Source organism: Bufo gargarizans, chromosome 7, assembly GCF_014858855.1.
Source record: "Bufo gargarizans isolate SCDJY-AF-19 chromosome 7, ASM1485885v1, whole genome shotgun sequence".
NCBI classification, from domain to species: domain Eukaryota; kingdom Metazoa; phylum Chordata; class Amphibia; order Anura; family Bufonidae; genus Bufo; species Bufo gargarizans.
This window is the reverse complement of record NC_058086.1, coordinates 86,697,040-86,724,159: the sequence shown is the minus strand read 5'-3', so window position 1 is coordinate 86,724,159 and position 27,120 is coordinate 86,697,040. Positions and strand designations below refer to the sequence as shown.

Genomic DNA, 27,120 nt, shown 5'->3' with positions numbered 1-27,120 from the left:
ACGGGAAGATAGCGCAGATAGAGACCGGGGGCAAGGTAATGGGACTGGGGGAGGAATGGAAGGAGGGACTAGAACAGTTCAGAAGGAAAGGTGTAGGGTAAAAAATATACATAAACCTCTCAAATTTATGTATACTAATGCCAAAAGTCTGACTAATAAAACTGGTGAACTGGAATTAGTGATGTGTGAGGAGAACTATGACATAGTGGGAATAACTGAGACATGGCTGGATGATAGCTATGACTTGGCGGTTAATGTACAAGGTTACAGTCTGTTTAGAAAGGATCGTCAAAACCGGAGAGGGGGAGGAGTCTGCCTTTATGTAAAGTCCGGTCTAAAGCCCACACTCCGCGAAGATATAAGTGAGGGACATGAACATGTGGAGTCAGTGTGGGTAGAGATACATGGAGCTAAAAACAACAATAAATTACTAATAGGAGTTTACTATAAACCACCTAATATACCAGAGTCCACAGAAAATCTATTACCAAACGAGATAGACGAGGCGGCAAATCATAATGAGGTGGTTATTATGGGGGACTTTAACTACCCAGATATAGACTGGGAAACTGAAACTTGTATATCTCATAAAGGAAACAGGTTCTTGGCAATAACCAAAGACAATTACCTCTCCCAACTGGTTCACGACCCGACTAGAGGGACGGCCATACTGGACTTAGTATTAACCAATAGGCCGGACAGAACAACAGACGTGCAGGTTGGGGGACACCTGGGAAATAGTGACCACAAAGTAATAACCTTCCAATTATCATTCAAAAGAGCGTTTCTACAGGGAGGAACAAAAATACCAAACTTCAAAAAAGCTAAATTTAGCCAACTAAGAGAGGCCATAGGCCAAACTAACTGGGACAAAGTCCTCAAAAATAAAAATACAGCCACAAAATGGGATATCTTTAAAAACATCCTAAAATCTCATTGTGAGAGGTACATACCGTATGGGGAATGAAAGGTTAAGGAACAAAAAGAAACCAATGTGGATAAATAGAACTGTAAAGAAAGCAATAAATGACAAAAAGAAAGCATATCATTCATTGAAACAGGAGGGGAGCACGGAAGCACTGAAAAACTATAAGGAAAAAAATAGAACATGTAAAAAACAAATAAAAGCGGCCAAACTAGAGACCGAGAGATTAATTGCCAAAGAGAGTAAAACTAACCCTAAAATGTTCGTCAATTATGTAAATGTTAAAAAGTATAAATCTGAAGGTGTCGGCCCTTTAAAGAGTAATGAGGGAGAAGTCGCAGAGAGCGATGAGGAGAAAGCAAAGCTGTTAAATATTTTTTCTCCAATGTATTCACTGAGGAAAATAAATTGTCAGATGACATGCAGAATGCAAAAATAAATTCCCCATTAAAAGTGTCCTGTCTGACCCAGGAAGAAGTACATCAGCAACTTAAAAATATTAAAATAGACAAATCGCCAGGACCGGATGACATACACCACCGTATCCTAAAGGAAATAAGTAATGTCATAGCCAGATCCTTATTTCTGATATTTGCAGATTCTATATTGACAGGGAATGTCCCACAGGATTGGCGCATGGCATATGTGGTGCCAATATTCAAAAAGGGGCCAAAAACAGAGCCTGGAAACTATAGGCCGGTAAGTTTAACATCTGTTGTGGGTAAACTGTTTGAAGGTTTTCTGAGAGATGCTATATTAAAGCATCTCAACAGAAATAAGCAAATAACGCCATATCAGCATGGCTTCGTGAGGGATCGGTCATGTCAGACTAATTTAATCAGTTTCTATGAGGAGGTAAGTTCTAGACTTGACAGCGGCGAATCAATGGATGTCGTATATCTGGACTTCTCCAAAGCATTTGACACTGTACCACATAAAAGGTTAGTATATAAAATGAGAATGCTCGGACTGGGAGAAAACGTCTGTATGTGGGTAAGTAACTGGCTCAGTGATAGAAAACAGAGGGTGGTTATTAACGGTACACACTCAGATTGGGTCACTGTCACTAGTGGGGTACCTCAGGGGTCAGTATTGGGCCCTATTCTCTTCAATATATTTATTAATGATCTTGTAGAAGGCTTGCATAGTAAAGTATCAATTTTCGCAGATGACACTAAACTGTGTAAAGTAATTTACACTGATGAGGACAGTATACTACTACAGAGGGATCTGGACAGATTGGAGGCTTGGGCAGATAAGTGGCAGATGGGGTTTAACACTGATAAATGTAAAGTTATGCACATGGGAAGGAAAAATGCAAGTCACCCGTACATACTAAATGGTAAAACACTCGGTAACACTGACATGGAAAAGGATCTAGGAATTTTAATAAACAGCAAACTAAGCTGCAAAAACCAGTGTCAGGCAGCTGCTGCCAACGCCAACGAGATAATGGGTTGCATCAGAAGGGGCATAGATTCCCGTGATAAGAACATAGTCCTACCACTTTACAAATCACTAGTCAGACCACACATGGAGTACTGTGTACAGTTCTGGGCTCCTGTAAACAAGGCAGACATAGCAGAGCTGGAGAAGGTCCAGAGGAGGGCATCTAAAGTAATAACTGGAATGGGGCAACTACAGTACCCTGAAAGATTATCAAAATTAGGGTTATTCACTTTAGAAAAAAGACGACTGAGGGGAGATCTAATTAATATGTATAAATATATCAGGGGTCAGTACAGAGATCTATCCCATCAGCTATTTATCCCCAGGACTGTGACTGTGACGAGGGGACATCCTCTGCGTCTGGAGGAAAGAAGGTTTGTACACAAACATAGAAAAGGATTTTTTACGGTAAGAGCAGTGAGACTATGGAACTCTCTGCCTGAGGAGGTGGTGATGGTGAGTACAATAAAGGAATTCAAGAGGGCCCTGGACGTATTTCTGGAGCTTAATAATATTACAAGCTATAGCTACTAGAGAGGGGTCGTTGATCCAGGGAGTTATTCTGATTGCCTGATTGGAGTCGGGAAGGAAGTTTATAGTCCCCTAAAGTGGAGAAAATTGCCTTCCTCTGGATCAACTTGCGGGATAACAGGCCAAACTGGATGGACAAATGTCTTTTTTCGGCCTTATGTACTATGTTACTATGATATTCGAATATTCGCGCTCAACACTAACCATGAACGCAGATCTCTCTAGGCTATAAAGTTTGGTTATCCTCTACAGTATCTCACAAAAGTGAATACACCCCTCACATTTTTGTAAATATTTTATTATATCTTTTTAGGGGATAACACTGAAGATATGACACTTTGATACAATGTACAGTAGTCAGTGTACAGCTTTTATAACAGTGTAAATTTGGTGTGCCCTCAAAATAACTCATCACATAGCCATTAATGTCTAAACCGCTGGCAACAGTCTTACAAGTTGGCTCCTTGTTTCATGTCCTGTATGATATTAAGCACAAGTCCAGCTCACCTATGGGTGTACCAATGTTTACATAAAAATATGGAGAAATTCAGCTTCAGTAAAAATCCGTACATTACTTATGCAAAAAGATCAAAAGCCATACACAGACAACAGCGTCATGCAGTTGTATATCTGTATGGCTTCTTATCTTTTTGCATAAATAAACTACAGATTTTTTTTTATGGAAGCTGGATTTCTTCATATTTTCTGGTCTGCTATAAGTTACATCTACCAGCCTTTCAACAAACACCCAGTTCCTTTTATATATCTCTCCTCAGACCTGTGATCTTCAATCCCTATTCCAGAGGTTCTACATCTGCTGTCTCACTGGTCACTGCTGAAAATGTGTATGAGGTTAAGGATATGCTCTTAGAGGCAAGACTTTCTTTCTGATAGACTGGAAGGGCTTTGGCCCAGAGGAAAAATCCTGGGAGCCCCTGGAGAATATTGATGTCCTGGTGCTTTTGAAGACATTTCTGCAAAAATCCAGTGCAAAGAAAAGGGGAAGGAAGGGTACTGTTCCACTGGTGTCCTCTGCTGTCCCGCTCATTTCTGCAGGCACGGGTGCCACACTACTCATCCCTTCTCCCTGGCTGTGGTGCCCCTTGTCTGTGGCCTGCATGTCTGCTTTGTTGGCCTCCTGGTCTGCTTCCTTAGGGTACGCACATGCTTGCTCTCAGCTTGTTATAGGGCAAGTGCACGCATCCAAATCCTTCCTTACCCAATGGCTAAATATCAAACAACCGCCAGGACAATGCCCTTAGGTTTAACCCAAAGCCAAACCAGTTATTTGGCACAGTGGATCCAAGCCAATTGTCTGTAACAGTGACAAGTCCCACAGAAAGGAAAGTCTTCCAAATAATGTGATTAAAAAAAGAAAACCGGTGAATACTACACTGGAGAGCAGTATTATTTAATTGATATACACTCATTGACAAAAAAAAGAATGCACCAAGAAGTGGAATGAACTAAAATGTTATATGTTTGAATGTAATGATGATATACAACAGACCAAAAGTTTGGACACAGCTTCTCATTCAAAGAGTTTTCTTTATTTTCATGACTATGAAAATTGTAGATTCACACTGTAGGCATCAAAACTATGAATTAACACATGTGGAATTACATACATAACAAAAAAGTGTGAAACATATGAAAATATGTCATATTCTAGGTTCTTCAAAGTAGCCACTTTTTGCTTTGATTACTGCTTTGCACACTCTTGGCATTCTCTTGATGAGCTTCAAGAGGTAGTCACCTGAAATGGTCTTCCAACAGTCTTGAAGGAGTTCCCAGAGATGCTTAGCACTTTTGCCTTCACTCTGCGGTCCAGCTCACCCCAAACCATCTCGATTGGGTTCAGGTCCGGTGACTGTGGAGGCCAGGTCATCTGGTGCAGCACCTCATCACTCTCCTTCATGGTCAAATAGCCCTTACACAGCCTGGAGGTGTGTTTGGGGTCATTGTCCTGTTGAAAAATAAATGATGGTCCAACTAAACGCAAACCGGATGGAATAGCATGCCGCTGCAAGATGCTGTGGTAGCCATGCCGGTTGAGTATGCCTTCAATTTTGAATAAATCCCCAACAGTGTCACCAGCAAAGCACCCCCACACCATCACACCTCCTCCTCCATGCTTCACGGTGGGAACCAGGCATGTAGAGTCCATCCGTTCACCTTTTCTGCATTGCACAAAGACACAGTGGTTGGAACCAAAGATCTCAAATTTGGACTCATCAGACCAAAGCACAGATTTCCACTGGTCTAATGTCCATTCCTTGTGTTCTTTAGCCCAAACAAGTCCCTTCTGCTTGTTGCCTGTCCTTAGCAGTGGTTTCCTAGCAGATATTCTACCATGAAGGCCTGATTCACACAGTCTCCTCTTAACAGAACTCTGTGTGGATTTGACCTGGTCTCTAATCTGAGCTGCTGTTAACCTGCGATTTCTGAGGCTGGTGACTCGGATGAACTTATCCTCCGCAGCAGAGGTGACTCTTGGTCTTCCTTTCCTGGGGCGGTCCGCATGTGAGCCAGTTTTTTTGTAGTGCTTGATGGTTTTTGTGACTGCACTTGGGGACACTTTCAAAGTTTTCCCAATTTTTCGGACTGACTGACCTTCATTTCTTAAAGTAATGATGGCCACTCATTTTTCTTTACTTAGCTGCTTTATTTCTTGCCATAATACAAATTCTAACAGTCTATTCAGTAGGACTATCAGCTGTGTATCCACCTGACTCCACAACACAACTGATGGTCCTAACCCCATTTATAAGGCAAGAAATCCCACTTATTAAACCTGACAGGGCACACCTGTGAAGTGAAAACCATTTCAGGTGACTACCTCTTGAAGCTCATCAAGAGAATGCCAAGAGTGTGCAAAGCAGTAATCAAAGAAAAAGGTGGCTACTTTGAAGAACCTAGACTATGACATATTTTCAGTTGTTTCACACTTTTTTGTTCTGTATGTAATTCCACATGTGTTAATTCATAGTTGTGATGCCTTCAGTGTGAATCTACAATTTTCATAGTCATGAAAATAAAGAAAACTCTTTGAATGAGAAGGTGTGTCCAAACTTTTGGTCTGTACTGTATGTAATTACATTATTAGAGTGAAAGGATACAATTTACTGGGGAAAACTGTACAGTTGAATGGAGTTTCTAGCAGTACCCTTGTACAGTGGTACAAGATGAGACACAGTTGGGCATGGAAGAATACAGGTTCCGTGTGGTATGCAGCTGCATATTTGCCCACAGATGCAGCTGGGGCTGTAACTTCTGCATATTCATACATTGCTGAAGTTAGAGACCATGCTGGTCCCATAAATACTCAATTGGCGATAAATCTGGCATCAGGGCAGACCAATTATGTACCTTCTTACCTTCCAGGATCCTGAGGGCGCAGAGACAGTTGAATACAATAGTAGCCATCAACTCCCTGCATCACCATTCATCTGGCCGGTGCTGAGAGAGTGCACAGGCAGTGATGGTCAGTTTGCAGTGTTTGCCAGCGAACATATGCGGGCTGCCATCCTTAGTAAGGTAGATTCACCCGTCCGGCGATGCACAGGTAAGCCCTTACCTGTGCCTGTGCCGGTCTGAGATCAAATGCAGTCACCGGGCGCAGGCAGTTCCGAAAACAGCCTTTAACGGGCTGGCGAACACTGTGAACTGACCATCACTGTGCACAGGCCTAGGATTGATAATCATTCACCAGCCTGTGCGCTCTTGTGTTCATCTTGCTGCTAAGGAGAGTATGATGGTCACGATTCACTGTGGGAACGGGGCGGACTGGGAACTTAAAGTGGCCCCATGTTGTAGGTGAGTCCAACACAGGCAGGCAGGGCCAGCAATACTTTAGTGCAGCACAAAATACCTCCCCAGCAGAACCAAATACCACAGTGCAGCATAAAATACTGTCCTCATCCTGAGGACGGTGATAAAGTTGTGGTCGCTGGCCAGGTTCATAAGTACGAGATTCTGTTAACATTAATTCATGTTGAGAGTCTTGGATCATTATGTACCCGGCAGCGTAAGAAGGGCTCGAGTGGCCCCTGGGAAATTTCCCTGTAAGGTCTATGGCCAGTCAACCCCTGGGGCTGTGGAGCATTCAATTGTGAAGGGGGCATTAATGGGCATAACTACTGTGTGGGGGCACTAAGGTTGTATAACTACTGTCTGGGGGCACTAAGGTGGCATAACTACTGTGAAAGGCTTCATCCTGACTTCACCTGGATACACATTGTGCATTCAAATAAAAATCCAGATAGAAATAGCAAATTCTGTTGTGTGCTGTGGAATTTGATATTGAATTGTCTGACAGGAACGTGTCATCTCCACTGGCAGCATACAGCATGGCACAGGTCTCACCTTTACATGGAAGATCTCTATGACATGGCAGAGCTTTTATGAAATGATGGGTAGGGTCTTGAGTGTGGGCTTTAAATGGCTACATCTGGTGAATTTTTTTTTACGTATTCAGTATTACGATGAATGGAACACTAGATAACAGTTCAACTTTGATGTAAGAAAACTATTGAATGCATTGTCTGCATTACTTGAGTTGTGAGGATTATTGGGGGCTGGATAGGCGCAGCCATGATACAGTGTGTTTAGTAGATGTGAGCAGCAGAAGCACGTCATTCTCAATGTGCGCTCCATGGCACTATCATGAGCTCTAGTTGTATATTTCTCAATTCTCAGCACAGTCCGACAGCTTTTACTAAAGCCACTATCTGCACGAAGGCAGCGTCCTGGTTGTCTTGACAACGCACGCGCTTTCCACGTCAGCCGGCCGCGTAAGTTCCGTAACCTTTCGTCACCACGTCCAAACAAATGCAAAACGAGGAGCCTGAGCTGCGTGATGACGTCTTACTCACGCCCATACACGGCGACCTCTGAGCGCATGCGTGTCAGAAAGCGGCCCTATTATTATTTATGTGGGGTCCAAGATGGCGGTGGCGCACAGGATAGTTAATGTAATGGAGCTGGTGGCGGCTAGCAGGACATAGGAGTTTTGCCGTCACCAGTGCTCCGGCTACACGGGGTTGAAGTAAAGGAATAAGCAAGACGGTCTACAGGCCCTTAGCCTGGTGGTCTCGCAGGAGGCGCCCGTATCCGTAAAGAATGGCGGAGCCGCGCAGGGTGCCGTTTGTTAGCCTGTCACCCGTGAAGCCACGCGAGACTGGCGGAAGCTTGCTGGCGGAGCAGCAGCGGAGTACTTCCACCCCGTCGGCCGCTCAGCGCTCCCAGGTAGCTCGTCCTCCGCTTCCAGGTATGCAGCCGAGGCCTTCTCCACAGACCTCGCTCCAGCGGCCCCAGCGAGAAGCAGCCACTTCCTCCACTACGGTCAGGGAGGCCGGAGCCTGTCCTGCCAAGGCCAACAGTAAAGCGGAGGACGAGAAGCAGAGGGCGGAGAACACCATCAGGCTGGAGCTCACCCTGACAGACCCCACGGAGGAGAGCTGTGCGGAGTTCAGTTACCGAGTGCTGCTGCAGAACGAGAAGAAAGGCGGCAGTGTGGCCAAGGAGGAGGTGAGGGCGGCACCGGGGTAGCCCTTGGCAGGTCCGGCCTGTCCTGCGCGTTCTCCAGTGCCCTGTCCATAAGAGAACGAGTATGACTAGTGGGAGACTGTCAGCAGGTTTGGGGCCACTGAGCCCCTAGCAGTTCCTTATGCAGCTGGGGCTGAGTGTTCCTGAATTGTCTCATCCAAACCAGCTGTTTCTGCATTAAAGGGAACCAGTCACATTGGACATGGCGGCAGGAGGAGCTGAGCAGACCGATGCTTTTATGGGACGTCATTCAGTAAAACTTGTATTTAATTCATTTACATTCTGGCTCACTCTGGGCTTTGGAGTCCAGGAGGTGGTCCTATCAGTGTTTCACAGCCTTCCCTCTATGACACTGTATATAGAGATGGCTGTCAGTCACTGATAGGACCTCCTCCTGGACTCCAAAGCCCAGAGTGAGCAGAAATGTAAACCCAAACTGCACAAGAACATGCTGGTGCCTAAGTGACCCTAAACCTACCGACAGGTAACATAGGGGTTCTCTGATATGTATCAAACACCTATCCCATAGCCACAGTATAGGGGACACGTGTCTGATCTGCGGGGTTCCTATTCAACCTGTTTGAGTGCAGCAGGTGGTTGTGCTTGTCCACTGCCTCTACTCAACTCTGTAGGACTGTGGGTGAAAGTCAAGTCCAGCATCTGGGTATCTTCGTAAGTCCTATAAAATTGAATGGAGCAGCAGCGCATAACAACCCGCTCCTTTCAGATTTTGTCCCTATCAACTTCTCACCTTCATTACGAGTGTGGACTGTAACCAAGGGTTAAAGAGAGCCTGCCACCACCAAATGCAGTGTGATATACCAGGAGGAGCTGGGGAGATTGATTTGTAGTTCTAAGGGAAAATAGTCAGCATGACTTCTAGTTTATACATTTAGATCTCTGACTTAGGCCTCTTTCACACTTGCGTTGTCCGGATCCGGCGTGTACTCCATCTGCCGGAATTACACGCCGGATCTGGAAAAACGCAAGTGAACTGAAAGCATTTGAAGACTGATCCATCTTCAAAATGCATTCAGTGTTACTATGGCAGCCAGGACGCTATTAAAGTCCTGGTTGCTATAGTAGGAGCGGGGAGTGGGGGAGCAATATACTTGCCGTCCGTGCGGCTCCCGGGGCGCTCCAGAATGACGTCAGAGCGCCCCATGCGCATGGATGACGTGTCCATGCGATCACGTCATCCATGCGCGTGGGGCGCCCTGACGTCACTCTGGAGCGCCCCGGGAGCCGCATGGACGGTAAGTATACTGCTCCCGTGCTCCCCACTACACTTTACCATGGCTGCCAGGACTTTAGCGTCCTGGCTGCCATGGTAACCATTCGGAAAAAGCTAAATGTCGGATCCGGCAATGCGCTGAAATGACGTTTAGCTTAAGGACGGATCATGCCCAGATTAATGCCTTTCAATGGGCATTAATTCCGGATCAGGCCTTGAGGCAAGTGTTCAGGATTTTTGGCCGGAGCAAAAAGCGCAGCATGCTGCGGTATTTTCTCCGGCCAAAAAACGTTCCGATCCTGAACTGAACACATCCTGATGCATCCTGAACGGATTTCTCTCCATTCAGAATGCATTAGGATAAAACTGATCAGGATTCTTCCGGCATAGAGCCCCGACGACGGAACTCTATGCCGGAAGACAAGAACGCAAGTGTGAAAGAGCCCTTACCCCCACTCCATGTACAGATATTAGAGTTGGCTATACACACACAGAATGCTATGACTGGTGACACCTCCCTCATGTGCTGAGAGCTGTACACAAGGGTGCAGGTATATAAATGTATAAATGACTCATTTTACTTCATCTTTCCCCACACAAATATACATCAATCTGCTCATCTTCTCCTGCTCCTTCACATGCTGCCTGCAGATCGCACTGCTTTTTATGATGCCAGGTTCTCTAACATGTGCCACTACTCCAGTGTCGTGCCACCTATAAGGCCTCCTGCACACGAGCGTTTGCTTCTTGTTGCTGTATTGCAGACTGCATTTGCGGATCCGCAATACACGGGCGCCGTTCCGTGGCCATTCTGCGTCACAGATGCGGACCCATTCACTTCAATGGGTCTGCAAATCTGGAGATGCGGAACAGAAACACAGAACGGAACCCTACGGGAGCACTACAGAGTGCTTCCTTGGGGTTTCGTCCTGTACTTCCGTTCCTCAAAGAGATAGAACATGTCCTATCTTTTTGTGGAACGGCCGGATCGCGCACCCATTAAAGGGAATGGGTCCGCGATCCACTGCGACTGCCCCACGGATGGTGTTCGTGCATTGCTGCCCGCATTTTGCGGGATGCAGCACGACCACGGGGCGCACACGTTCGTGTGCAGGAGGCCTAAGGCTAACCTGAAATGGAGATTACATGTGTGAATGCACTTGTTATATAAAAGTGTTAAATATTCGGGGTGTAGTGTTTGCAGCTGATTGTCATCCTTGGCTACCTAAAGAGGACCTTTCATCGGTCCGAACATTGTGAACTACGTATCATGATCTGTACAGCGGCGCCCAGGAATCTCACTGCACTTGCTATTATGCCTGGGCGCCGCTCCGTTCTCCTGCTATGCTCTCTGGTATGTTCGGTCACTTGGTTATAGTAGGAGGAGACTGCCCTTGTTCTCCTGGGCGTCTCCCTCTCCCAGGCTGTAGCACTGGCCAATCGCAGCGCAGAGCTCACAGCCTAGGAGTTTTTTTTTCTCTCCTAGGCTGTGAGCTCTGCGCCTACTATAACCAGGTGACCGAACATACCAGAGGGCATAGCAGGAGAACGGAGCGGCGCCCGGGGATAAGTCAGTGCAGTGAGATTCCTGGGCGCCGCTGTACAGATCATGATACGTAGTTCACAATGTTTGGACCGATAAAAGGTCCTCTTTGAAGGGGTCCCCCCCCCCCCCAAATATATGCCTGGGCCTCTCACACAGATTAGAATAGCCGGCCGCGTCACCTGCGATGCTAGGGGGTTCGTTCCCATCGCGGCCTGCTATTGGCTACCACCAGCATTCACCACCGTCGCCGGATGTTTTCATCTGTACGACATGGAGATGCAGCGGCTGTGCCAGCATCAGAAGTGATGCGGGTGTCGGGGAGCGAGGCAAGTACAATCCGTGTGAGGGGCCCAGACATATGAGGGGGCATTATAGATCTTGGATAATGCCTTTTAAATATTGCTTTATTATAAATATATTCCCTGACAGGTAGTATAGGTGAGTGAGGCAGCTCTTCAGCTCAGTGATGTGTAGTAACTTGTCCTCCTGTGTGATCAGTACAGGTTTTACAGCGGCCATTTTATTTCCCCTGATTGCTCCCTAGACAAAACAAGCCACTATAACTAATGAAAGGTATTTGGGAATACTGTATATTTCTAATAAAGTAATATTTAAATATTTTCATTTTCTTAATTCTGGAGAACCCCTTTAAGTGCCATATTGTTTTGTCAAGCATAGTTCGTCAAACGCCATGTCATCTAGTTGTGTTGGGCTATGCCAAATAAAGGGATTGTAAGCTCTTCCTCCTTCTAAGGTGCTTTATTATAAAGTGGTCATCGTTATAGTTTAAGGATGCGTTCACATACGGGTTTTATATTCCGTTATGGCAGTCTGTTATAATGAAATTTAAAGGGGTTGTCTCACTTCAGCCAATTGAATTTATTATGTAGAGAGCGATAATACAAGGCACTTACTAATGTATTGTTTTTGTCCATATTGCTTCCTTTGCTGGCTGGATTCATTTTTACATCACATTATACATTGCTCATATCCATGGTTACAACCACCCTGTAATCCATCAGCAGTGGCTGTGCTTGCACACTATAGGAGAAAGTGCCGGCCTATGAGCACTCTCGCAGTCCTGGTCACCGGAGTGTTCAAGCACGAACACCACTAATGGATTGCAGGGTGGTCTGTAACCATGGAAACGAGCAGTGTATGATGTGATGGAAAAATTAATCCAGCCAGCAAATTAAGCAATATGGATGATAATGCATTAGTAAGTGCCTTGTATTAACTTTCTCTACATGATAAATGCTATTTGCTGAAGTGATAAAACCCCTTTATGGATGGAATGTAAAACAGAACCCTTAAAGGGAACCTGTCACCAGTTTTATGGTGTCCTAACTAAGGGCAACATAAATAAGTGACTGATTCTCTTAGCAAAATGCTGGGTCACTTTGTTTAATTGACCCAGTCTATCTGCCAACATCTTGTATTGAAAAGCTCCAGCTCATAATGATGAGTCCTGAATATTCATGAGCTCCTGACTCTCCCCGCCCACCTGCTGCTGAATGACAGTCATTTTCCATATGAATCAGCAGCAGGTGTGTAGGGGAGTGGCTGTAGCTCTGAATGAAAAAAACAACCCACTGGACTCATATTGGCTCATTAACATGCGGCATCTTTGTGTGTATATTATGAGGTAACCATCTGTCACACCAGTAAGTGAATACATCTAAGGTACTTTTTAGTAGTTAATGATTGTATATAATTAGTTAGATTATAATCAAATATCCACATGACAGGTTCCCTTTAAGAGACATTCAGTTTTGATCCATCCTAATATAGTTCTATGGGCACAAATAACGGTTCCGTTATGTAAGATGGAGAAAGGCCTGTAGACTGGATTTTTTCCATCTTGCACAACCGAACAAGATGGAACGGTTATTTGTGCCCATAGAACTCCATTAGGATGGATTAAAATGGAATGTCTCTTAAGGGTTCTGTTTTACATCCCATCCTTAAATTCCATTATTTTGTTATAATGGAGTATACAACACATATGTGAACCCAACCTAACAGTATGTTTCCTTAAGGAGTTGCCAAGATTTTGTAAGGCAAAATCATATCGCAGCTACTCCTCCTTATGCCCTGTTTCCAAAACGCCCCGAAATTTGTGCATTTGACTAATCTGAGCATGTGAAGAGCACAGCAGACTGGTAGTTATGAAGGGAGTGCCACCCCTGTCCCTTGTGGCGGTGACTGACAAGTTGTGAATAGAACAACCTCATGAATGTTGGACTCCTAACTAAGAGTCCAGCATGGACAAGTTCAGCTGAGAGATCCGCTTTAAAACTACAAGGCTAGCTGCACACATTGCGGGCGCTCCAAAACTGCAGCGCTATACAGTACCAGCAAAGTGTATTAAGTTAGACAAATCTCATGAACGCTTTTTTGGCGTTCTTTGTGTAATTGATTTGCCTTGTGGAGTTTGAAATCCTCAGCCTGTCGGTTCTTTGTGCAGATTTCACTCTTTTAAGATCTGCATCAAAACGGCATGAAAGCTGCACCAAAATCCGCAAGTAACCCGGAAATATGCACATGCATTTGTGTGGAATGTCTGCTAGACACCCCGTACCCGCGTGCAGGTATGCCATGGATTGCTAACCTCCGGAACTCCAGCTGTGGTGAAACTACAACTTCCAGCATGCTCCAGCAGATGTGCATTTTGGGAGTTGTAGTTTTACCAGAGCTGGAGTGCCGGAGGTAGGCTAATGCCTCTGTACCTGGCTGGTCTGTGTCTGTGAAGAAGGCTAGTGGAGGTGTGGAGCGGGCACAGTTCAGGATATTGTAGCAATGCTGCACAGACTAGAAGATCTGTCTACAGAATGAAGGGGCAGTGGTGCTAGCTGGAGCTACCATAGCAACGTGCCCTTTCAGTGGAGTAGACTGAGCCGTAGTAGCAGACTGTGCAACGTGGGCACGGACATCGCCACATCAGGTACTGCACTGATGGTGCTTTTATCATGGGACCCTGTGGGTGATGGATGCCACACAGGCCTTCGCTAGTCATATAGACTGGTGCCAAAAACACACAGAATTAGATTTATCAAAACGGATGTAGAGCAAAACAGGCTTAGCTGCCCCTAGCAGCCAATCGGAGTGTTATTTGCCAGGCTCGTGCTGTGTCTGCTGGGCCGCATGGAACAAGCAGCTTGTGGGTGTCGCTCAGCAGTATGCTCTTTCACTGTGCTAATAGTGACACCTTTTTCTAGTAAGAGTTTTCTGAGATTTATTTTTTTAAGCATGACCTATCCTCTGGATAGGTTATCAGATTGGTGGGGGTCCGACACCCTGTTTGAGAAGGCATTGGTGTTCCTGTGAGTGCTGCTGCTTTCTCTCAGCTCACCAAGCACAGCACAGTACATTGTATAGCGGATGTGCGTGGTATTGTTTGAATGGGTCTGAGCTGATCAGATACTGATGACCCATCCAGGGGATAGATCATTGGATAAAAATCTCAGAAAACCCCTTAAACAAAGCTCTATGTTTTGGAATAAAATAACTAAAAAGTAACCCATTATCCCATAACAATCGGTTCTGCTGTATTTTACGTTCTAGGAGAAAGCTCCACCATCCAATGATCCGTTTAATGATGACGAACGTGAAAGGCTTGAAGTAGAAAGAATTGCAAAGAAATTTGAAGCTAAATATGTAAGTAGGTTTTTAGTTCTCTGTACTGGGAAAGGAAATGGCAAATGAAGGATTATCCACTGATGGTTATTGCTTTCCATTGTTATGCAAATCACTTATTTATTGATTTTATTTTTTATGGAAAAATGACTGTAAGGCCCCTTTCAGACGAGCGAGTTTTCCACGCGGGTGCAATGCGTGATGCGAACACATTGCGCCCACAGTGAATCTGGACCCATTCATTTCAATGGGTCTGTGTACATGAGCGTTGTTTTTCACGCATCACTTCTGCGTTGCTTGAAAATCTCAGCATGTTCTATATTCTGTGTTTTTGCTGGCCCCATAGAAGTGAAGCTGCGTGAAAAACGTATCGCATCCGCGAGGATGCTAGGCGATGTTGTTTGTAAAACTTGAGATTTTTCTATCACGCGCGTGTAAAAACGCATCAATGTGCATTGCAACCGCGCGGAAAAAACTAAACGCAAACAAAACTGACTGAACTTGCTTGCGAAATGGTGCGAGTTTTCCTGAACGCATCCGGACCTAATCCATGTCGTTCGTGTGAAAGAGGCCTAACTCGGTGTATAAACCACATGGAAGTAGTCCTATGTCCATTTTCATATTAAAGGGAATGTCTTTTGTATTTAGTTTTTTAAGCTCACCAATTAGATTTTAGTATGTTGTGGAGAAATAGTTTGCCTTTTACTTTGTCACATTGCGCTGGTAATTAATGCCCTGTGTTGCAGTAGTATGTCATGTGCAGCCTCAGGAACTGGGCCTGCTCTATTGCTTGTGGGTGCTCGCAATTTAACCACCTGATTTCTCACGCTTGCACCATCCTCCATTGTTCCCAGTGCACCTAGTTGTAGTGTACTGGGCTTCTGAGGCTTTTTGCGCAATCTCCCAGGCTTGCTCACTCCTGGGCGCCTGTGCAGTGAGCTTTGGAAGCCCAGTACACTACAGTTGGCCTGGCACACTGCATAAGCGCCGAAAATAATAGAGCGAAAGAGCGAGATATCGGGCGCATCTGGCCTGTAGAAAGGAAAATAGCTGTCGACCAAGATTGCAGGGGACAGGAAGGAGATGTGGCAAGCTTGACTCGAGGCGTGAAGGCTACTGCCCCCTTGACTTCCAGCTTCCTCCTTTGCAAAGTTGGCCATCAGATGACAGAACAAAATACAGCATTGAAGACCAGGTGATTTGAACTTTAAGTTACTGCGAGCGGTTGGGGACAGGGACATTATGGAGATGTCAGGTTCCCTTTAAATAGGTTTTCCAGGAATATAATATTAATGACCTGTCCTAAGGATAGGCACCCTTTGCTGATCAGCTGTGTGAAAGGGTTGCAGAGCTCCTCAGCATACCAAGCTCAATGGGTTGCATAGTGGCAGTTCTTGGTATTGAGGCCATGGCCTATTTTCTTCAATGCGTCTGAGCTACACATAGCCAGTGTTACCTTATTGGACTAGGAGGAGGCCACAGTGGGCAACAGCCTCTTCAGACAGCTGGTTGGTGGTGGTTCTGTGGTTGGATCCACCACTGATCTGATATAGATGACTTATCATGAGGATAGGCCATCAATATTACTCCCAAAAAAACTAAAAAAAAATAGAGAGCAAAAATCAAAAGATAATATATCATAATTGGCGTTGCTGCATTCTGTAATGAATGATCGATTCTTTAAAATTATTTAACCAGCACAGTGAAAGCCCCCCCCCCCCCCCCAAAATAAAAATAAATGATCCTATGGTATCCCAAATTGATATTCTTAAAAGCTGACTCGCCCTGCAAACATTTTGCTCTTTTGGCAGAAAAGTAAAAGTTATGGATGTCAGAATATAGTTTAGTTTACATAGTTCATATTTTTTTTTTAGAAGTTCTTCATTTTCTGATAGTAGCACAGCATAAAACATTATTTACGGTATTGTTTTATTTTATGTATTTATATAGCACTACTATATTCCACTGCGCTTTACAGGCATTAGCATCACATGGTCCCCAGTGGGACTCACAATTTAAGCTCCCTATCAGTATGTCTTTGGAGTGTGGGATGAAACCGGAGCACCCGGAGGAAACCCACACAAACACCGGGAGAACATACAGACTCCATGCAGATGTTGTCCATGGTCGGATTCAAATCTAGGACCCCGGTGCTAACCACTCAGCCACAGTGCTGCCCTAATTTGGTATCTCCATAATTGTACCGACCTGTGGAAAAAGTTAACGTAATTTTTCTGCACAATGAACGCTGTAAAAATAAAGTTATACAATGCAGTAAAGGTACCTCAAAATGGTGACATTAAAAATTCAAATTTGCCCACAAACAACAAGCCCTAATATGACTTGACGGTAAAATAAAAAAAGTTATGGCTTTTGCAATGCAGAGATGAAAAAAGGAAAAAAACTGCCTTAAAGGGGTTGTCACTTCAGCAAGTGGCATTTATCATATAAAGAAAGTTAGTAGAAGTTACTTACTAATGTATTATTATACATATTGCTTCCTTTGCTGGCTGGATTCATTTTTCCATCACATCATACGTGCATAATGCGATGGAAAAATGAATCCAGCCACCAAAGGAAGCAAAATGGATAATAACAATACATTAGTAAATGCCTTGTATTAACTTTCTCTACATGATAAATGCCATTTGCTAAAGTGACAAAAACCCTTTAAAGAGGACCTTTCATGGGTCCAGACATGATCAAATAAGTAGTGGGTTGTGTAGGGCATAGTGAAGGGATGTAAGATTGCTTACTAGTTTATCTGTGCGCGGCTTCGTTTGTCCGCTGTGCCCGCTTTTTCTTTTCCCTTCTGTTATGTAAATTTTATATCTTTGGTACAGGGTGGAGGAGACGGCCCTGTTTCTCAATGGGCATCTCCTTCTCTCTGGCTGTGACCTGTCCAATCACAGCGGAGAGCGTCACAACCAGAGAGAAAAAAAGCTAACCTGCTCTCTGCTGCGATTGGACAGGTTTAAAGCCAGAGAGAAGTAGACGCTTATTGAGAAACAGGGCCGTCTCCTCCTCCCAGTACCGATGATGATAATTTACATACCATGCAGGAAGCGGTGCACAGATAAACTAGTAAGCGATCTTACATCGCTTTACTATGCCCTACACAACCCACTACATATTTGATAATGTCTGGACACATGAAAGGTCCTCTTTTTTTTAAAGGGGTTGTCCAGGTTCAGAGCTGAACCTGGACATACCTCCATTTTCACCCAGGCAGCCCCCCTGACTTTAGCATCGGAGCAGTTCATGATGCTCTCCTTTGCCCTGCACTAAATCTCACAGGGCAGAGGCATTTTAAGGAGTTCCAGTGACGAACCGGGCTGTCCATGGGGCTGCCAGGAACCCTGGTGATGTCTCTAGCACTGATGGGCGGGCTTTAGCGCTGCCCTAGTCAGTAAAATGACTAGGGCAGCGCTATAGCACGCCCATCAGAGCCAGTGACGTCACCGAACACACTGCCAGACGGAAGCCTCCACCCGGCAGTGTGTTATTTTAAACAAAAGAGCCCTGCCCTGCGATCTAGCACAGGGCAAGGGAGCGCATCAGAGTACGAGATGCTGCGATGCTAACATCAGGCTGGCTGCATGGGTGAAAATATGGGTATGTCCGGGTTCAGCTCCGAACCCAGACAACCTGTTTAAGTACCCAACAAGACAGGGTCCTTCCGATGTTTAAGGAGGCTGTGTCCTCTTCACTGTTTATGGCCTCATGCTCCATTTTTGTCCACAAAACACTGACATCTGTTGTTTTTTTTTTTTTTTTTTTTTTTACTTCAATGGGTCTGTGGTGAGGATTTTGTGGCCAAGAATGTTCTATCTTTTTAAGGAACGGACACATGGATGCAGACAGCACAGAAATGAGTGTATTGGACAAGGATACAAAATATGGTCGTGTGCTTGACGTCTAACTGCACACGATCTTACTTGTAACGTTTTAATGGCAGTGCGGTTTAATTACAACTGCTTGTCCCGTTGTCTTGAAGGAGCTGAGCAGTTGTAATTACACTTCCACTAGAAGTTAGACAGCGTTCAGTTAAACAGTGAAGAGGATACAGTGCTAGGCCTCTTCACACAGCTGATTTAGCATAGCCACTGTATTATTCAATAAAATGTATCTGTATAGCGCCACCTGCTGTTTTTTCTTATTACTTTGTCCTGCTCACTGAGAAGGCCGCACATGCTCAGTTTCATCCTTCAAATGCCTCCTGAGCTGTGATAGGAAGAGCTGAGAAACGCCCCTTAGCAGCAGCAGAAAAGACACTCCCCTTGAGTTGAGAGCTTGATATAAATCTAGTAGAGCAATGAATGGGGAGATCTGGATCCATGTGAGGTACAGGGCTGGTTCTAGCTTTGTTAGAGATTGTCATGATGTACTATATGATGTCTGATTTTCATTATTTACATTAGTCATGGGATAACCCCTTTAAGTAAGCAGGCTCTACCTGGCATGCTTGCTCTTACTTTGGTTCAGAGCGCCCAAGTGTGAGAGAGCAACATAGTAGTTAGTGCCTGCCCACTCTTCAGCTGAATTCTTAAAGAACTTACAATTAGAAATTCCAATTTTATATTTTAAATCTTTGCAGGGCGTAAAAAGTCACCGCCATCGGAAGGATCGTATGCAGGATCTTATTGATATAGGTTATGGCTATGATGAGACAGATCCCTTTATTGATAACTCTGAGGCAGTAAGTATACTTTCTCAATTCTAAAGTGTGTACTACAAAAACAATTTAACCTTGTTGCAGGTTAACACCCCCTAAAGCTGGCCATACATTTGAGATAATGATCGGCCACATTGCGACCGATCAGTCATCCATGGCATCATTTGTATGAATGATCCCACCAACTAAGCTGCCTGAACAGAGTAAGTTGTTTTAGAAAACAAGTGGTCGGCTGAATTCAGCCAATCATGCCAATGCCATCAACATTACGTTTTGGCCGATGAACAGCCAAAGTTTTTCAGCACGGCAGATCACAATTTGTTGTCTGCCGTCATCGTTAGCGAATGCTTGTTCACTCTAGTTTTTCAAATAGTTTGTGTAATGGCCAAAATCAGCCATTCCGGCCGACTTTAATTTCATGTGTATGACCACCTTAAGGATGAGGTAGTTGTCCAGGGAATATGTCTCCTATTTTTTTTGCCACTTTTGGCATGTGCATCAGGGAAGCTCCCAGCGGACGTGGCAAACTTACATAATCTCCCATTCGCCCAGCAATGCTGAGGAAACGTATACTGCTACTGTACAGTGTGTGTGTGTGTGTGTGTGTAATTTTTTTAGTAAAAATGTATGTCTAATATCTATCTTTAGGGCTGAAATGATTACTCGAATCAGTTGAGTAACATACATAAGAAATCCTCTGCAAATCTTTTTGCATCGAGGGTACATTTGTATCATGTGACCATGGAGCGTGAGCGAAGCGCTTGCGATTACTCACCACTATGTGGTCTCCCGCCAGCTGGCACTGTGCTGCACTGTGTAGTGCACTTAAGCATGCGCTGTGACCTGACACTTTGTGATGTCGGGTCCCAGTGCATCGCATGAAGAAGAGGATGGAAGAGCTGTCGAGTGTCGGTGGTATTTGATTTCACTGGAGCTGCGCCTGAGCACTGACAGCTAGGAGTGGGGGGTACAGATGGCATGGAGGGTACAGATGGCATGGGGTGGGCTGATGAGTTTTTATATTTTAATTAGATTTTTTTTATTTGAGTACCCGATTAATTGTTAGATTAATCAATAGAATACTTGATTACCGAAAGAATCAGTACCGGCAGGCCTATAACCTATACCTAATCATTGAACCTTTTCCCTAACTGAAATTACACTCCCTAATGGGATTTTACTTTGCCAATGTTTGGTTCATTTTCCATATTTCTTTCTTTGTCCAAAATGTTTAGTGTGATTACAAAATGTCTTGTTATGATTTATATTGTAACATTAAAAAAAAACATTGTTCTTTTGTTCTTTTCTTTCCCTCATTGTTAGTATGATGAGTTGGTTCCAGCGTCATTGACTACGAAATACGGGGGGTTTTATATAAACACAGGGACACTGCAATTTCGCCAAGCTTCAGATTCAGAAGCTGAAGATTTTGTTGAAAGTAAAAAGCACAAATCGTCGAAAGTGAGTATGCCGTTAACCCCTATCTGTGCAGTACAATAAATGCTCAATACTCACAGGCATAATGCAGTGCAAAGTGTTGCATGGTATTATAAAAGTGATCAAAAGTACCATATGTTCAAGTTCTGGGAATGGGGCCTAAAGGGGTTGTCTCCTCACTAGGAATATGCTCTCATTGTTTTATAGGTGCGGGACCCCCACCTATATCGAGAACGGGGCCCAGCAAGTTAAGGAGGGCGCATGCGCAGCCGCCCTCCATTTATTTTCTACGAAAATAGCCGGCTCCCCATAGAAGTGAATGGGAGCGTACTGCGCATGCGCGGCCCCCGCTCCCATTCATTTCTATGGGGCCGACGGAAATAGCCGAACCAGCGCTCAGCTATTTTAGTCGAACCAATAGAAAATGAATAAAGGATGGCTGCGCATGTGCAGTGCGCCCTTCAGCGGTGGGACCCTCACCTATAAGACAATGGGGGCATATCCTAGCGATCTGCCCCCTTTGTCCATGATGAGACAACCCTTTTAAATGAAAGATGTACAAGTTTCGGGGAAAAAAATGTGCTTCATTAAGGCTACTTTCACACTAGCGCTTTTGCTGTATCCGGCAAGGTTCCGTTATGAACAGATCCGGTTGCATTATCTTTAACGTACCCAAGACGGATCCATCATGAACCCCATTGAAAGTAAATGGGGGACGGATCAGTTTTCTAGTGTCAGAGAAAATGGATCCGTTCCCATTGACTTATATTGTGGGTCATAACGTATCCGTTTTGGTCCGCATCCCAGGATGGAAAGCAAACTGCAGCATGCTGCGGTTTGCTCTCTGTTATGAGAACGAAATGCATTTTGGAGCGTTCTGTTCAGTTACGTTTACGATGAATGGGGACAAAATGGAAGCGGAAAATATTAACGCTAGTGTGAAAGTAGCCTAAAGGAGTTGTCCACAATTTTCATATTGACAGCCTATGTTTTTTGGGGCATACCCAAATCATCCTGGCTAGACCTGCAAACGAAAGCATACTTGCCTTCTTCCTGCCACTGGGTCCAGCCTCCTTCGCTTCCCAGCCTTTGCTGCCTTGCTCTTGTCCCCTGCAGTTGACATCTGCTTTGATGCTACTGCAGGCTTGACCACTTGCATCATGTCAGTTGGTTGTGTGACACTAGGTGGGCAGGTCACTGCTGTGCCAGTCATTAGCTACAGCGGCATCAAAGCGTATGTTGACAGCAGGGGACCAGAGTGAACCAGCCGAGGCCAGGTATCGAAGGAGCCAGGACCAAACAATGCTAGCAGGTAAGTGTGGTTCCCTTTGCATGTTTGACCAGGGTCGAGGAAAAAATTTAAAAAGTGGCCATCCCCATTAAGGATGGAGGACCTCAGACTTCCAGTACGCGCAAATGCACAATGAGTTCCTGTAATAGGCATCTGGCATTTTTTTAATCAGTTTTGTTCTCTTTAGGTATCGAAGTTGAAAGATGATGATCGGTCACTTAAGAAACGTAAACGGAAGGAAGACCCAGGAGAGAAGGAAAAACAGTCAAGAAAACTGAAAGTCGCCAAATCAATGGGGTACAACGGGACAACTGTTTTCCTTATCTTTGTACTTTAAAGAGCAAGTGCAAGGGGATATTTGGCCTGGTTGGCTTTTGTCTATGCTCCTGAATGTTGAGGAGCACATTATGATCACTTGTCGTGTTTGACAAATGATTTCTTTCCTAATAGTAAATTTGTTGCAGTGAAGACAGAAGGAAGATGTTGTCATACAGACAGTCATTTGTCATACAGGATGTTGTCATACAGGCTCATTTTCACCTTAAACCTGACCATTGTCACTTTGTGGTTATAACTTTTAAAACACTTTCTTATCCAGGCCATTCTGAGATGGTGTTTTTTTTTTTCTTTTTTATATTTTTTTTTTGTCATGACACTGGTAAAATGGAGTAAAAAAAATAATCATTAATTTTTATTTATAAAAAATACCAAATTTGCAAAAAATTTAGAAAAATTTGCAAATTTCCAAGTTTCAATTTCTCTACTTCTATAATACATAGTAATACCTACAAAAATAGTTATTACTTTACATTCCCCATATGTCTACTTAATGTTTGGATCATTTTGAGAATTACATTTTATTTTTTGGGGATGTTACAAGTTTTAGAAGCAAAAACCCACTTTTTAACCCCTTAAGGACCGAGGACGTACCGGTACGCCCTATTTCCCGAGTCCTTAAGGACCGAGGACGTACCGGTACGTCCTGACTTAAAATCTGAATTCCGGCGCCGCGGGGGTTAATCGAAACGGGATTTCGGCTGAAATCATTCAGCCGGCATCCCGTAACAACGCAGGGGGGGGTCATTGGACCCCCCGTATCGGCGATCGCAGAAAACCGCAGGTCAATTCAGACCTGCGGTTTTCTGCGTTTCCGGTCCATTCGGGTGTCCTGTGACCCGATGAACCGGAAAAAGACTGCGATCGGTGGCGTAATTTTACACCACCAATCGCAGTCCGAGGATTTGAGGAGGCGGTGCTGGCCCTGGTGCTGAACGCCGCTGTCCAGGGTGCTGATTGGTGCAGGGGAGAGAGGCGCGAGATTCAAACTTCCTGCGCTCCTCTCTCCCCTCCTCTTCCTGTCCAGCACCCTGACCGTGCAGCATCGTCCAGCACCAGCTCCTGTGTCCCCCTAAATCGGCATCCATCACCCTCCTGCACCCATCGCCACCCAGGTAGGTTAGGGTCAGTGAGGGAGAGGCACCTTTAGGCAGGGATAGAAGGGAAAAGTTAGAAAAAAAAAAAAAAAAAAACACATTTATTCCAAACTTTTTTGTTTCAACTTTCAGACCCCAGACCCCCCCTGCCACTTGCCCCCCCCCCCCGCATCCCCCCCACCACCAACCCCCTCCCCCCACCACCAGACCCTTCCCCCACCACCACTTTTTTTTTTTTTCTGCGTGCGCTGACTGGCCGGCACTTTTTAGCGTCCGTCCACTGTTAGCGCATCGCCCGCCCCACCACCCCACCGACCGCTGATCAGCAAGTTTGAACTTTTTTTTTTATTTTTTTTTTTCCCTAACACTTGCCCATTTTTTTTGCCTGGACTTTTTAGTACGTGAACACCCGTGCCCCCACACACACGCACATAGAATAAAGGTTTACACGCACGCACATACACACGCACATACACACGCACACACACACACCCATGGCCCGCCGGGTGTTCTCGGCCGAGGAGGCATATGCCCAGATTGCCTCCGACTCTGAGAGCCCCAGTGAGGATGAGGATGACCCCACGTTCCTTTTGTCATCCGCATCCTCCTCATCATCATCGGATGACGATGAGCCACCAAGGCAGCGGAGACGCCGCCAGGCGGAGCCAGGGGCCACACATGCTAGGGATCCTGTGGCCCACCCTAGTACGAGCCGCCCTGGGGTTCGTACTGGTTTCCCGGCCCACCAAATAAGTTCACCGGAGCCCCCTGCCGATGAACTTAGCTGGTGTCCCCCAGTGGACTTTGAGCCTGAGATTCCGGATTTCGCTGGCAATCCTGGAATCCAGATTCCCACAGTGGGGTTTACTGAAATAGACTTTTTTAGTTTTTTTTTCAGTAACCCACTGGTGAATTTGATGGTGGAGCAGACGAATCTGTACGCCCAACAGTTCGTCGCTCAAAACCCAGGCTCAGTTTTGGCTAGACCCGGTGGCTGGACGCCGGTCAGTGCAGCCGAGATGAGGACATTTTGGGGCCTCGTGCTGCATATGGGTCTAGTCCAAAAACCCAGTGTCAGGCAATACTGGAGTGGGGACGTCCTGTACCAGACCCCACTGTACAGTATGGTCATGATACGTCACCGGTTTGAGGCCATCCGGAAATGTCTGCATTATTCCGATAATGCAGCATGTCCACCCCGAGGTGATCCTGCCTATGACCGGCTGTATAAGATACGGCCGGTCATCGATCACTTTGGGGCCACATTTCAGCAGGCCTACGTACCTGGAAGGGAGGTCGCGGTTGATGAGTCTCTCGTTGCGTTCAAGGGGAGACTCAGTTTCCGCCAATACATTCCCACAAAGCGGGCGAGGTATGGCGTGAAGCTATACAAAATTTGTGAGAGTACCTCAGGGTACACTTACAAATTTCGTGTGTACGAGGGGCGAGATTCCCGTATTCAACCCCCAGAATGTCCCCCCACTCTGGGTGTTAGCGGGAAACTCGTGTGGGACCTTATGTACCCACTGCTGGATAGTGGTTACCACTTGTACGTGGATAACTTTTATACCAGCATTCCCTTGTTCAGGTCCCTTGCCGCCAGATCCACGTTCGCTTGTGGGACCGTGCGGAAAAATCAACGCGGCCTCCCTGCCTACCCCCTCCAGGTACCTATCCCCAGGGGTGAGACCCGTGCACTTACCAGTGGAAACCTGTTGCTGGTCAGGTATAAGGACAAGAGGGATGTCCTTATGCTGTCCACAATCCACGGTAACAGCACCACCCCAGTCCCTGTGCGAGGTACCGCGGCAACGGTCCTCAAGCCCGATTGTATCGTCGACTACAATCGGTATATGGGAGGAGTTGATCTCTCTGATCAAGTCCTCACGCCATATAACGCCATGCGCAAAACCCGGGCATGGTACAAAAAAGTTGCGGTCTACTTGGTGCAGGTTGCCATGTACAACTCTTTTGTACTATCCCGAAGCGCTGGCAGCACAGGGACATTCCTCCAATTCTATGAGGCAGTCCTCAAGGACCTGATCTTTTCGGACCGGGAAAGAGCAGGCCGGAGTACCTCGGGAACTGGAGGCGCCCGGATCGTCCCTGGCCAACACTTTCCAGGTGTGGTCCCCCATACTGGAAAGAAGGGACGAACCCAAAAAAAGTGCAGTGTGTGTCACAAGAGGGGGATACGGAAGGACACCACCACTCAATGTGACACGTGCCCCGATCATCCGGGCCTCTGCATTATCGATTGCTTCAGGGAGTATCACACTTCCATGGAGTACTAAATTTTTATAATCCCCAACAGTCCACTAGAGAACATAAAACACTATGGCTCTCAGACTTTGGAGACACGAAAACAATTTTTCTTTCCCCAAAAAATATTAGTTTTAGTGCAGGCATCCTCAAACTGCGGCCCTCCAGATGTTGTAAAACCATAACTCCCAGCATGCCCAGACAACCTACAGCCATCATCAGGGCATGGTGGGAATTGTAGTTTTACAACATCTGGAGGGCCACAGTTTTAGGATGCCTGCTTAGTGTCTCCAAAGTCTGAGAGCCATACATATTGGGCATCGTCGCGTGCGTAAAAGTCGTCGCTATAAAAATAACTTTTTACCAAACGCCTCGGATGAACGGTGTTAAAAATATAAAATAAAAACGGTGCCAAAACACCTATTTTTGGGCAAAATTTAAATTTAAATCCATTTTGCCGGTAATAAAGCAAGGGTTAACAGCCAAACAAAACTAAACATTTATTGCCCCAATTCTGTAGTTTGCAGAAACACCCCATATGTGGTCGTAAATGGCTATATAGCCGCACGGCAGGGCATAGAACGAAGGGAACTCCATACGGTTTCTGGAAGGCAGATTTTGATGGACAGTTTTTTTTTTACACCATGTCCCATTAGAAGCCCCCCCTGATGTAGCCTAGACTAGAAACTCCAAAAAAGTGACCCCATCTAAGAAACTACACCCCTCAAGGTATTCAAAAGTTACTTTACAAACTATGTTAACCCTTTAGGTGTTCCACAAAACTAAATAGCGAATGTAGAAACAATTTTAGAATTTAATTTTTTTGTTACATTGCCTCAAAAAAGAGTAATATAGAGCAACCAAAAATCTAATTTACCCCAAAAATAGTCCCAAAACAACAACCACCTTATCCCGTAGTTTCCTAGATGGGGGTCACTTTTATGGAGTTTCTACTCTAGGGGGGCATCAGGGGGCTTGAAAGGGTACATGGTGTAAATAAACCAGTCCAGCAAAATCTGCCTTCCAAAAACCATATGACGTTCCCCTTCTTCTATGTCCTGCCGTTTAGCCAAATAGTAGTTTACCACCACATATGGGGTGTTTCTGCAAACTACAGAATCAGGGCAACCCATTTTGAGTGTTGTTTGGCAGTT

The 27,120-nt window shown here is 45.3% G+C and overlaps 1 protein-coding gene across 2 annotated transcripts in view; it reads left to right on the top strand.

Moving 5' to 3' along the window:
* Positions 1–7,823: 7,823 nt before the first annotated feature.
* The window catches only part of UBN2 (ubinuclein 2), a 109,568-nt gene continuing 90,271 nt past the window's right edge, over positions 7,824–27,120 (top strand). Inside the window, exons 1-5 of one of the 2 annotated variants that reach the window (XM_044301360.1) lie at positions 7,824–8,434; positions 14,797–14,889; positions 19,466–19,567; positions 20,867–21,004; positions 22,459–22,568. In XM_044301360.1, coding sequence (XP_044157295.1) covers positions 8,027–8,434; positions 14,797–14,889; positions 19,466–19,567; positions 20,867–21,004; positions 22,459–22,568 — 851 coding nt within the window. In that variant the 5' untranslated portion in view covers positions 7,824–8,026. The remainder of the gene's footprint in view (positions 8,435–14,796; positions 14,890–19,465; positions 19,568–20,866; positions 21,005–22,458; positions 22,569–27,120) is intronic. The other variant, XM_044301361.1, reaches the window with a different exon arrangement.